The sequence below is a fragment of the Haliotis rubra genome, unplaced genomic scaffold (genome assembly GCF_003918875.1).
Source record: "Haliotis rubra isolate DU_JTF1 unplaced genomic scaffold, ASM391887v1 Scf333, whole genome shotgun sequence".
In the NCBI taxonomy this organism is placed as follows: Eukaryota; Metazoa; Mollusca; class Gastropoda; order Lepetellida; family Haliotidae; genus Haliotis; species Haliotis rubra.
In genome coordinates, this window is record NW_025767006.1 from 843,887 (window position 1) to 857,387 (window position 13,501).

The window sequence follows — 13,501 nt, forward strand, 5'->3', positions numbered from 1 at the left end:
ATCTAAAATGAATTTACAAAGGTCCCAGGACCTAAGAATATAGAAATAATAAGAATATAGAAAAAAAAACACAAAAAAAACCCAAACAAAACAAAACAAAACAATCACACAAAAAATCAGATGTGTACACAAATTTGTAATTGAATCTTAACCTGAGAACTATTAACCTGTTTTCAGAAACAAACCACCTGTACCATGTACATAAGACAATTTAAAATGGCCACAAGCTGGAATAATTCTGATCTCTGACAAAGACAATGACCCAGAAAGGTTTCTCCAAACATACATCAAAAGCCAAAAATGAGCCTTTACCTGTCCACACAAAAATAACAAATAATGTGACTACAAACACAACAGCAAATCCTGAATAATACTGAATTAAAATCCTCAAATAATTCAAGAAAACTCTTATTATCCAAAGCGATAATTTTCCATGACACTATCATCCATGGAAATGTTTCAAATGTGGCTGAGACCTAGAACAACGGCACATGAAGAGTAAAATCACGAAACTGCCCTAATGCCCTTTGTATTCATTTAACTGCCTGTGCTTCTACTGTTGGCATTATTATGCAGCTCATGTAAGCATAAATTGGTATGCACATACTGCCTGTTAACTGTACATTCGCCACAAACAGTATGCTCCAAATAGTGACAACATTCTTGATGTGACACAAGGCCTAAAAAAACTTGTTGCGGTTCCAATTACCCGTCCGACCCTTGAATTCTGGTGCCGACCTTATTTTTTTTAAGGCGATATGAATAAAATACACTTTCGGGTTCCATTGTTTTTTTCTGGCATCGACGGACATTGGTCATTCTGATAGAAAAAGTTGACATGATGGCTGAAAACTTGATTGAATAAACAATTACACATTGATAAATGTGTTATTAGTTTGTACTTTACTTCTAAAAAAATGTAAAAAAAATAATACTACCTACCCTTAATTTTAAAGAGGTGTAATTGGAAAAAAGTATTAAATATGCCGAAATAATTGCTGTCAGTCATTTCATACAAATGGAAAGTAATACACAAGTATCATGATAAATGCCAAATAACACAACAGAAATACTTAAAAGGGAATGTAACTTTTGTCCAAGCTGGGAAATGTCAACATGCGGTCGAGACTTCCTCTTCCATGTGCACATGCTCAAAATCAAAGTTGCAGGCACTTCGTTGTTTTTATGCAGTTTTAGCGATTTAAAGTTGCCGTTTTTAGAGTTTCAGTAGCGAGGTATTATGTTTATGTTGCTATTTCCTCGATTAATGTGGGTGTTTTTCTGCACAGTGGCAAAGTTTTTTTGGGTAGGCCTGATAGTGTGTTCAGGAAATACAACTCAAGTTTGCAGATATACAGGATGTTAACTGATGGAATAAGAAAACCCCTATAAATTGAATAATTATTATTTCGAAGGATGCCATTATCCTTCGAAATAAATTGCATTTCTATCTATCATGTTACAGCAATTTTAATATTACAGTAGTTTTAAAATTAGTGTGTGCAGGTAGTGATCTTCTGTGCGCTGTGACAGCTTAAGCCTAAAATCGATAAATGATTTAATGACACGTTCTATATTATCTGGGAGATTAAAACTTATCTATTTTAATTGTATTTAATGACTTGTATATTTTGTGTATTATAAAATTTTGCAGTCTATTGCGTTGTATATGCTAAATTTCAGAATATTCACACCATTTGTTCTATTTTCTTTGGAAATGGACCCGTGAAGATCCAGGTTAGATTATTGATCTTCAGTAACCAACGCTTGTCGTAAGAGGCAACTAACGGGATCTGGTGGTTAGTAGTGTTGGGAATTGGTTCAAATCTCATAATTGATGATTGGTTCATTACTACCAATCAATCATCGAAAATAATTGGTTAGCGTCATTTATGAAATTTGTTAATGCACATCAAAATAAGAAAAAACATGTAGTTTTAAGGGGTTTTTTGGCAAAATTTCACATTTTTAAAGGATGACTAGTATCTTTGGAACGAATTTCTTGGAATCTTTAAGATAAATTCAATCATGACTTGAAACGAGCTTGCAGTGCTTACGAAATGTAACAGACAAAACCAACCTAGTGAAAAATATTGTTAATGAAAACAAGTGTTCTAGAATTGTTTGTGTTCGATTATGAGAAAACATGATCGTTTGCTTGGTCGTTTCGTCACCAAGACCAATCTTCGATTATTTCAATTAATCGGACCATCACTAGTGGTTAGGCTTGCTGACTTGGTTGACACGTCATCAGTTCCCAATTGTGCAGATTGATGCTCATGCTGTTGATCACTGGACTGTCTGGTCCAGACTCGATTATTTACAGACCGCCGTCATATAGCTGGAATATTGCCAGAGCTACAGATAACTTTTTGGGTCATTGAGTTATGTACTCGCTTGTGTTCATCTCAATTGGGTATACTGATTTTTCTTTAAGTAACCAAATAAATTGTACCCACCTCACTCAAACTCAGTTGGGTGTTTTGTCATTTTACATTAATCGTAAAAATATAACATAGTTTAAATGTTGGTTTAAGTTTTTGTTGTTTATATTTGATCAGTAATATAAGAAACGATAAGAAAGACTGCAAGTTGCCGAGTTCATGTGCTGAAATAGAACCTCTCAATATACCTTAACATTTTTGTGTGTACGCATGTAAGATCAAATATATTGAGTATTTACAAAAAATCAAGCGTACATGTACGCAATAGACGTAATAGGAATTGAGTTTTCACATGAATATTTGCGTAATTTACGCAGATACGCAGCTTATCTGTTCCTCTGTATTGCTGAGTGTGGCGTAAAACTAAACTCACTCACTCACTATGGAAATGACAGGCCTCAATGTTTATTTTTGACTAAGTTGTCATGTGGCTACATATATTTTTTTCCAGGCAACCACAATTATGAAGCTGGGCCAATATTTTAAAGACCTTAAAACATCTGAAGTTATTTCTTCTAAAAAAAATTCTTTTCTTCATTGCCTACACAAATGTCTCTGAAATGCATGTGCTTCACACAACAGTGTATATAGCTTGGCTTTCCTTTACGAAAATTTGGCCCACCATCTATGAAAATGGTCCTGGCACAAAATGCAGAATATGCAGTCATAGGGTAAGTCATGGAATGGTACTTTACAAATGCATACCTCCTTAATAATTCCTTTTAATATTTCATTCCAAAAAAAACCCAAATATAGATCAACATTCAAGGATTGCCGGCATAGAGAGTCTCATGTTTTCATATGTCTTATCAGCCAACAATTGAATCCACTATCACTACTCGTCATTTCAATGTTGCTGTTGTCACTGTCTTCACTTATAACACATCTTTCTATCATGCTGCGTGAAGATGGAAGTGACTTGTCGACTGAAATGTCAAGTAGCCTGAGACAGTCTACAAATATCAGAAGTTTGTACACTCTATGCCCTGCAAATAGCATAATTATTTGACAAAAGAAATCCCAGCACTCCTGCATGGAGTTGTGAATAGTTTTTGTGACACAGATGAAATGGGAAACAGGCAGTTAGAAAAAAAGATAAACCTAATGTCAACAAAATTAATTACTCGTGAAAAAAGGGGCATAAAATATGGCAGCGAAACAATTTCCCTCGTAGAGACAAATTTATCTTCCAGAGAAATCAATAAAAACTGAATTCCCCCATAGCAATATGTACATAAGACAACCGTACCATATTTGCTGTAATGTGCACTCCACCCAAATCATCCTCATTGATACTGGACAAAATAATCAATATTCAATAAATACCCTATACCAAGCCAAAAAGATTCAGAGTAGTCTTTGTATATTAAAGATTATTTCACATAAGTGTGAAGTTTGCAACATTCAAACTTCAAGGATTCTGTTCGTCGGGTTAGAATTGATCTTCAGTAACCCATGCTTGTCATAAGAGGCGATTAACGGGATTGTAAGACTCCCTGACTTGGTTGATACCAGTCATCTTATCCCAATTACGCAGATCAATGCTCATGATGTTAATCACTGGATTGTCTGGTCCAGATTCAATTATTTACAGACCGCCGTCATATAGCTGGAATGTTGCTGAGTGGGGTGTAAAACTAAACTCAATCACTATTCGTAATTTATCCAGTCTGGTCCAAACAATAACGCGATTGATATTGTGTGCAATGATCCATATAGTCAGGGTACAACAATGAACAATCAACCAAATCGGAGAGTCTGACAATCAATACATCAATACATCTGGCTGCCTCTGAGACAAGCATAGGTTGTTAGGCATCTATTCTAACCTGGAACCCCCAAAGGGAGATTCTAGTAAGGTGTAGACTAGTGGTGGTCCGATTAATTGAAATAATCGAAAATTGGTCGCAGTGCCTTAACGACCAAGAAATCGATCATGTTTTCTCATAATCGAACACAAACAATTCTAGAACACTTGTTTTCATTAACAGTATTTTTCACTAGGTTGGTTTTGTCTGTTACATTTCATAAGCACTACAAGCTCGTTCCAAGTCATGATTGAGTTTATCTTAAAGACTCTAAGAAATTTATGTTCCTCCATACTAGTCATCCTTTAAAGATGTGAAAACCCCAAAGAAATACATGTTTTTTTTCCTTATTTTTGTGTGCATTAACACAATTCATAAATGACGCCAATTATTTTCGATGATAGATCGGTTGTAATGAACCAATCATCAATTATGAGATTTTAACCAATTCCCAACACTAGTGTAGGCAGAATACCTACAACTGCTTTTTAACTATACTCAGGCTGTTTACTGTGTTGTTAAACTATGCCTTTTTGTCATACGTTGGGTATTACTTGTGTGTAAAATAAAAATGTATTTTATCTGTTTGTTTGTTGTTTATTGCCACAGTTCATAGTACTCCAGTCTGTAACACAAGTCTGGACCAAACAATCCAGTGATTGACATCACGAGATACGATGACATGCATCAACCATGTCAGCAAGTCTGACCACCCGATCCCAAGTCACCTTGTACTACAAGCATGGGTGCTGAAGGCCAATTCTAACAATGATCTTTATGGTACGTAATTCTTCACAACAGATTATGTAAGATATCATCAATGATGCAATTTTCATACCAATAATTCTTCCCATCAACAATATTTTCAATTACCCATCTTTCCAGCCAGCCCTTATTTTACCCGTCTCATGAATGAATTTTGATTAAGCTACATTCAGAGGTGAGGTGAAATGGGGTTTAACTCTTTCAGCACCAGTCAACCAGAGGCATTTACTGCCATGACACCGAGTTCCCAGAGACTCTGAGGTCATAAGTGAAGCATGTGTTTATCAAGGAAAATATCAGCTTGTAAAGCATTATTGCTACTACATATCATACACCATTTGAAAGGTCTAATCCTACGGTTTATGAATATGAAATTTATTTTTTATCTTAATATTCAAATAATACAACTACAACGTAAATAAGTTAATATTTAATCAAAATGCAAGCTTACACATTCATAATGTCCAGAAAAACCATGAAGGGAGCAAAAAATGCTGCGATTTTTTCTATTTGTAACATGTCATAATATCCCCTTACCTTTTTCTTTTGTATTTTCATTTCTACGTAATCGAATTTTTTTTATAAAATATATTTATCAAATAATATGTATGGTCGTCTATTTCCCGATATCAGTAGCTTCCCCTGGCTAACGCGATACAACAGCGGGAAATACCTCCATTTTCGAAGCTTCGTACGAATAACATGGCAATTCGAGGCAATTCGAAAATTGATGGCAGGTATCGTTCGAAAGCTCTGAACATCAACAATATCTCTGTACCCTTGCCAAGAGTATTTTCAGAGTTGTAAGAAGGGATTTTATTGGATAAAGATTGGTTTCTAATGACGCTTTTCTGCTATGAGGGTCATGATTGGTCAAAATCGTGCACGTGACCTAAGGCAGCCAATCATCTTACAGCAATGGATACCATCCTCATTAACGAAAACTTTTAATTCAGAAAAAGTTTTAGATTCAGACATTCTGAGCGTGTTACATTACCTGGAACTTAGTGAACTTAGCGGACGTGCTCGTGCTAGGTGATGACCTGTGACAAAAATGCTTCATGCATATATATTTTAGCATTAAACATCGTGTCCGAGCACGAAGTTCGAGGCGACGAAAGTCGAGATGTCACTTGAATTACATTAAATGATCGTTCCAAAAAAGATGGAAATAGTAAGTTATAATGTACGTTTGACAACTTTTATGAGTACTGTTGTTGATTTTATTCATCAGGTTATTCAATTTGTTTAATTATTATCTCGAAACATCGTTACTTGACTCTTTGACAACTTTGATGTGGACCCGTTGCCGAAGCATGTGTCCGAGAATTGGGGTATTTTCAATAACATTGCAAAAAATAGTATATAATTCTAATTCTGTCGATGATATATGATCATTTGAAATGTAATAGGTGTTTTCAGACATTGTGAAAAGTGATAGATTTAATAAATGAATCTTATGTTAGTTAGGTTCCTAAAATTATATATCATTTTGATGCGACTACTGCATGGCCGGTATACAGGCCTACGGCGTCTGGGGACTCATGACGTCTTGGCCGGTTTTCCGGCCTACGGTGTTGAATGGGTTAACATTGTACTGAAGAACATTTCGCTCATATGACGACGTGCATGCGTGTGCATGTGAGGCTGCTTGTACTAGCCCCGACTTCAGCTGTTTTTATAGTGCTAGCTCACTGAGATACCATGCCACAGTTAAGCAAGAATATCCCACTCAGACACATTATGCTGACAACGAATGAATGCCGAGGGCCAGGCAGGAACCAACAAGTACCATATTTTAATGTCTTTTGTAATAGGGCCGCCAAGGATCGAACCTGCGCCCTTCCGCTCCCTGGGTGAACGCTCTAACCATGGAGGCAGTCAGCAACATTCAGAAATATTCCAGCATTATCAAAGGGGCTGGTTAACAATGTGGTCTCACCAAGGCAAAAAGTATAAAGACCAGAAAATGTGTCATGAACATACCTCTCTGGTTCAGCCATTGTTGGTAAATTTGGAATCTGGAAAAAGAAAAGAATACAAATCATAAGTACATAAAAATACTTGACACAGTTTGTGTCTATGTTATGGAACAGTCATTCATTGACATACACATTTATACATTAAATAATACTTTCTCAAATCCATATGTTACTGAAAGCGCTAAGCAATATATGTCCCCCCTGTATGGTAGCAGTCTGTCAATAAATGAACCTGAACAAAACATCCTGAAGACTGACATTATGAAAATTCAGTTATGCAACTGGGATTCAATAACATCAGTGTTCACAAATAGCGTCTGACCCTCTGACAAATCCAGCAGATTCGCCAACGGTCCGATAGAAGTCTACAACCTGCCGGCCCCAGTGTCTGACTGTATATTTCACAATGACTTTGACTGAAGTTGTTATATGTCACATGTGACACTTGTTTGCTGTTTATAAATCTTATCTGTGCCAATAATTTCAATGCCAATTATGAGAGAAATGTTAAATCTGAAATGTGTGTCTAATTTTATTCTATGGGTCCTGTGAATTTTCAGTGGGTCAGACAGACATCTGAATCTTACAGGACCCAATGTCCTGTTACTTTGAAACACCATTCATGAACACTGTAACATGCAACAAACAAGACAGCGAGCATGAGCACCCCCGATCCAGTTCGTCACCTCTTACACAAGCAAGGGATGCTGAAGACCAATACTAACTTGGATTTTCACAGGAATTTACCCAGTGGCAATCTGTCATATAAACCAGTTGTATATGACAGAATAATTTCCTCTACTGTCAAGAATACTGAAACCTACTTATACTAGTTAAGAAATATATCGCAGGAAAAAAAGAATACAATATTCATAGCATGTTCTCCAAACCAATGATCACAACAAATGATCATACATTTGGCACCTTCACTAATTTTATATCATTTTGGACAATTTGTTATGATCTGGTTTTAAAAAGGAAATACTCCAATTTGACCATTTGAGCAAGTCTGAAAGTCATCAAATTACCACATTAATACGTTGTAAAGAAAAGGACACAACTAAAATCACACACATATGAAAAGGTTTTACAAAAACATGAAATATGCCCATATGTAATAAGATATACTCAAATCGGATTTCTATTTATAGAAACACGTGGGGCCGCTGCATCTCCCCAATATCCGCGCTGTTCGAACATAAGTGGTAACCAGACGGTCTCAGAGATTTCATCAATTCTGACAGGAAATATGGGATGATATAAGTTTTGGTTAGTAACTGAAGATGTACGCCACTCCAACATGCCTCTCGTCTGTCTCACTCACGACAACGTGCCTACAGCAGTACAGCAGCGGTATCGGTAATGGATGCTATGGACGCGAAAAGACACATGCTGACTAAGAAATCGTCGATCGTATCTACGAGAACATTACTATAATTTAATTAGAATACATGTAAACGACATTTCGAGATTGTACTATTTAGAAAACGCATTTTATTGCGACCTTCAGCGTAAGCACCGACCAAAATGGCTGCAATTGAAAGCGCACAATTTTTTACCTCGAGACAAATTTTGATCGCAGAAGAAATTACAGATCAAAACGTAACTTATTCGCACAGATGTGATGGAGCTGTTACGCCTTTGTCAATAATTTGTCATTGATCCAAATATTACACCGCATAACCGTAATATATTACAATAATGTTTACTTACACTTCTCTGTGCAGAGCACGAGGAAAATATGGTGGAAAAAGATCGACGGAGGATGAGAGAGCAAATTTCATTGGTCAGCTCTATTTGGATCTTAACAATGAACCAATCATGGATTGGTTTACTGGCGATGGAAAATGTCTTGGCGGGTAATGCTCTTACTCGCGATTGGGTCACTTCAGCACTGTAATCATTCCTAGTCACTGTGTCATCATATGAACATGTATGTAACATTATGCAATAAAGCGGTTCATCAAAGAAAATGGTATTGAAAATTAGTTTAAAAGCACAATGGCCTCGGTACCCGGACGTTCCAGATACTGCTGACAAAGGCGAGACGTAAAGTGTTCTAAAATCCCAAACCCTACTGTATATAAAACAAGAACACATTTAAAAAATTGTGAAAAACTGGTTCAGGTTAAAAGCAACAGTAAAATCGAACTATGTATTCAAACCAATTAAAATTCATTAGGGAAACAATCACCAAATACGTCCTTCTAACATTAGTTTTGTTCATATTGTTCTGATTTAATATTGATAGCATTATATAAGATTTAAAAAATTGGTAACAAATGAGCACCAACAAATTTACATACTCTTCATCAAAGAGTAGCATTGTTATATATACCTAATGCATTACATTGCTATAATATTCAGGGGAGGATACAGCTTTAAATTTTGAGAAAGGGGGGTGCACAGTTCATTTTGACCGTTTTTCACGAGAATTTGAATGGTCATTTAATAAACTTTCAGGACAAAAAGGGGGGGGGGGGCGTTCCCCTCCTCAGGATCCGCCTATGATATTATTGCTTAGTAACTATATACATTCTTTTACACCAACCACTGCTTTAAAAAATAGCGGCCCCCAGCTAGTGTGGTAATCTACCTTCAGTTATTGGCGACCAATAGCCCATTTTTACATCGTGGTAGTTTTCTACTTTAAAAATACACGCAAGCCAGTTTAACTCTTTTTGTGACACTCTAGTTATTTTACAGTCCGTTGATGACTGGTTATTTAACTACTTGTATTTATAATGTATATACAACATTTCTCGTCACTATATATGGCTGAAATATTGCCGAGGTGACGTTAAATTATCACTCACTCACTCACTTAAACAATAGCGGAATTGATACTTTGGCGGTGTCATTTTGGAACAGACCAGTCCAAGTCGTAACAGGCCAGGTTGTGAGAATAATTCATTAACAGTTATAACGGTGTAAACGCTATGCGTGTCACACAAGAGGAACACAACGTTTCGAAGTCAGTTCTGAGTAATACATTAATAACATGTTGTCTGTTGTAAATGCCATTGTTAACTAACAACTATTGTTTTTGGCACATTTTGGATTCGCAGAGGTAACGCGACGCACAAGACATTTAAGCATACACCAACACCGTTTCTGGACATGTCCGATCAAATATTAATGCGCGTGTCTTCAACTAAGGTTATACTCTGAGAGAAAATTTCATACCTCTCGCTCATCAAATGCAAATTCCGTTTATAATACCGCGGTTTATATTAAGATGCAACATAAATATTTTATACAATAGGTTCACATAAGACGTCCAAGAACAAACGTGCCAACATCACTCAACATAAGTTCAGCAAATATGTTTCATAGAGGGACAGGCGATGGTGTGTGGCAAACCGGCCTAGGAGTAAACGGCAACAAACGTTGAAGCATGACAACTGAACCATGCAATAGGAGTAACGTTCGTCTCTGTTGCAGTTAAATGTATTTCAATGAAATGAAACTAACAGTTCTGCAGGTTTCACAAACAATACAGTACGTTCATTCAGAAGTTATAATATCTACACACATCATCAGTCATTTGATCCGGGGGCTACTTTAGTTTCTATACTTTAACTGGATTTTAACACTAAACTTAAACAACTTAAGTAATCTATCCACCAAACTCAAATTATCTTCTAAAGTTCGAGTTTAATACCGATTTCAGTTCGTTCTGTGAAATGCATTTTCCTGCGTTTTTCAAATTTGAGTAAAAACTCGAACTTAAGTCAAAACTCAGACTTAAGTTTGTTTCGAGAAATCGGGGCCTGGTTTCACAAACAATACATTACGTTCATTCAGAAGTTCTACAGTGGTCACTACATGGGTAATATCTACACACATCATCAGTCATTTGATCCGGGGGCTACTTTAGTTTCTATACCCAGAACTGGATTCCAACACTAAACTTTTGTTGGTTTGTTGTTCAACAGTGCACACAGCTATAGTCCAGCTATATGGCGTCGGTCTGTAAATAATCGAGCTTGGACCAGCCAGTCCTGTCAGCAAACAGCATGAGCATCGACCAAAGTAATATGATATACGATATATGTGTCAACCAAGCCAGACCACCCGATCCCGTTAGCTCTTACGATATGCATGGGTTGCTGAAAGTCAGTTCCAACCAACTACCAAACTGACCCCTGCCTTAGCAATCTGCAGTAAACTAGTTTAATTCAAACTCTCTGTCGAAATGCATGTGGAGAAAATATTAATATTTTGGGCAAATTTCCTCCCCTGTAACAACTGTGGTGGCCAGAACTCCTGTGGACAAAGTTCGTGTGAGCAAAGTTCCATAACCGTGGAGAAACTTTATATATTCAACGGGTTCCACATGTCCAATGTGACGCACAACAGGATCTTAATTCTGTCAGTACTTAGTCTGTCTCACTGTCCCTCAGTCCAGCCCTCCCTACAATGCTAAAGCCCTAAATGAAGCAAGTCTAGATTTCCCTATATTCAGAGACTCATGAGCGTTAGTTTACGTGAGAAGTGTGCTACATACATGAATGTATTTATGTAATGATATTTCTGTAAATTACAGGGGCGGATACAACTTTTTGAGAAAGGGGGGGCACAGCTCAGGAAGGGGGTGCACATTTCATTTTCACCCGTCTTCAAGAGTTTCAGTGGTCATTATGTATATAAACCTTCAGGACAGAGAGAGAGAGAGAGAGGGGGGGGGGGAGGCACAGACACACACACACAGAGTTCCGCCTAAGAATTATATAAACACAGATCAGTGGGGCTTTGGGGCAACCAAGTTGGTAAAGTGTTCGTTGGTCACACGCTACGTGAAGGCCAGTTCTGGTGTCCCTCCACATGGTTGTGTTAGAATATTGCCCAGAGCACTCTGTTACCGCATTGTGTCCTCTATGTCACAACCTGTACAGCTAAACCAACTTTACTGAAAGACAAGCGTACTGCAATTGTATAGTAAACGTTTCCATAACCTGGGTGGACCGCTTCCATGGTCTAGTGGATACAGTGTCTACCAGGGGAGCTGAGGTCGGTGGTTCGATCCCCGGTCTATTCATACAAAATGACGTTAAAAGATGGTACAGTGCCTGGACCTTGGCACCGAGATCCTGAAACAGGGAGTGGTCAACCCGGAGTATTAATACTGGGGGTTGTCTTTTCTTTGTTTTGTTTTTTTTGTTTGGTGTGGGTTGTATTTGGGGTTGGGGTTAGGGGTGTTTGTCGTTTTACGCCACAGTCAGCAATATTCCAGCACCAGTCAAATGTCCACCAGACACTCAAGTGGTCAACATGATGAGCATTGACCTATACGCTATATGCCAACCTAGTCCTGACCACCCGATCCAGTTGGCCACCTCTTACGACAAGTATTGGTTGTTGTAGACCAATTCTAACCCGGATATTCACGGGTATTATTAATATTGTGTCAGAGTCGGTCATCCACGTTAACTGGTTTCTCAGAAGGCCAGGGTTATAAAACCAGCTGTAGTGTGTGAGTGAGTTTAGTTTTACGCCGCACTCAGCAATATTCCAGCTATATGGCGCCGGTCTGTAAATAATCGAGTCTGGACCAGACAATCCAGTGATCAACAGTATGAGCATCGATCTGCATAATTGGATACAATGACATGACTGTGTCAACCAAGTCAGCGAACCTAACCACCCGATCCCATTAGTCGCCTCTTACGACAAGCATGGGTTACACTACAAGTGGATCCTTGGATGTCTAAGGGAGGCTACTCAATATACCAAAGCGAGTTATCCATTACATCTCCTGCCAAATATGTTTCTTTACTTAAGTAAGTTCGTAGGGTTCCAATGCCGCCTACAACAGCATTCCATATGTGTCAAGGCGCGTCAGCCTACCGTAGAAGGAACAGCCCAAATGATGCAGTCTCCGACCACAGGTAAACTGTACATAGCGCAAATAGGGTTGCGCAACAGAGAGAAAAATGATCAGTCTTATTAAGTGCAAGCGAAACATGTAGGAAGACTGGTCATTTTTCTCTCTGTTGCGCAACCTTATTTGCGCTACAATTTGCCTGTACAGGTATAGAGCTGATAAAACTAAACCATAATCAGGGCGAACTGGGATTCGAACTCCCAGTCTACACCAACTCTGCGAATCACTCCGCCTTAGTTGATTGGCAAGTCAAAACATTGATTACACAACAGTCTCGTTTCCTGCTGACTGGGTTCCGTCCTAGTACGCACCGTAGTACAATAACCAGTCCAGAATTTTGAGTTCAACTGGATACATAAATACTAATCAGGATTATTTGATACATCTAACCACTTGCATATTGCAACACTACGCTCCATCTAATACTTACAAACACGTCGTGCAGCGTGCCCTGTCGTACAGTTCAAAACGAGGCTCTGCCGCTAGAAACGTTTGGCGGTCTGGTACGGACTTGATATTATATCAATCACACTGTGCGTTAAACAACTACACTAAATAAGCACAAAGAACACATAACAGGTGTAACCAGTGAGCCAGATGAATTGTGAATCATCG

General features: G+C 37.9%; 1 protein-coding gene across 8 annotated transcripts in view; it reads right to left on the reverse strand.

Annotated features, from left to right (window-relative positions):
- Positions 1-8,801, reverse strand: part of LOC124284308 (nucleosome assembly protein 1-like 1-A) — a 47,314-nt gene extending 38,513 nt beyond the window's left edge. For 7 of the 8 annotated variants that reach the window (XR_006900523.1, XM_046720387.1, XM_046720392.1 and 4 more), the window contains exons 1-2: positions 8,713-8,796; positions 7,004-7,038 (exon numbers count right to left, since the gene is read on the reverse strand). Coding sequence is in view for 7 of the 8 variants with exons in the window: in XM_046720387.1 (XP_046576343.1) it covers positions 7,004-7,020 (17 nt within the window). In the remaining variant the exon portion in view is untranslated. Of the gene's footprint in view, positions 1-7,003; positions 7,039-8,712 lie in introns of all 8 variants that reach the window. The other variant, XM_046720386.1, reaches the window with a different exon arrangement.
- Positions 8,802-13,501: the final 4,700 nt, after the last annotated feature.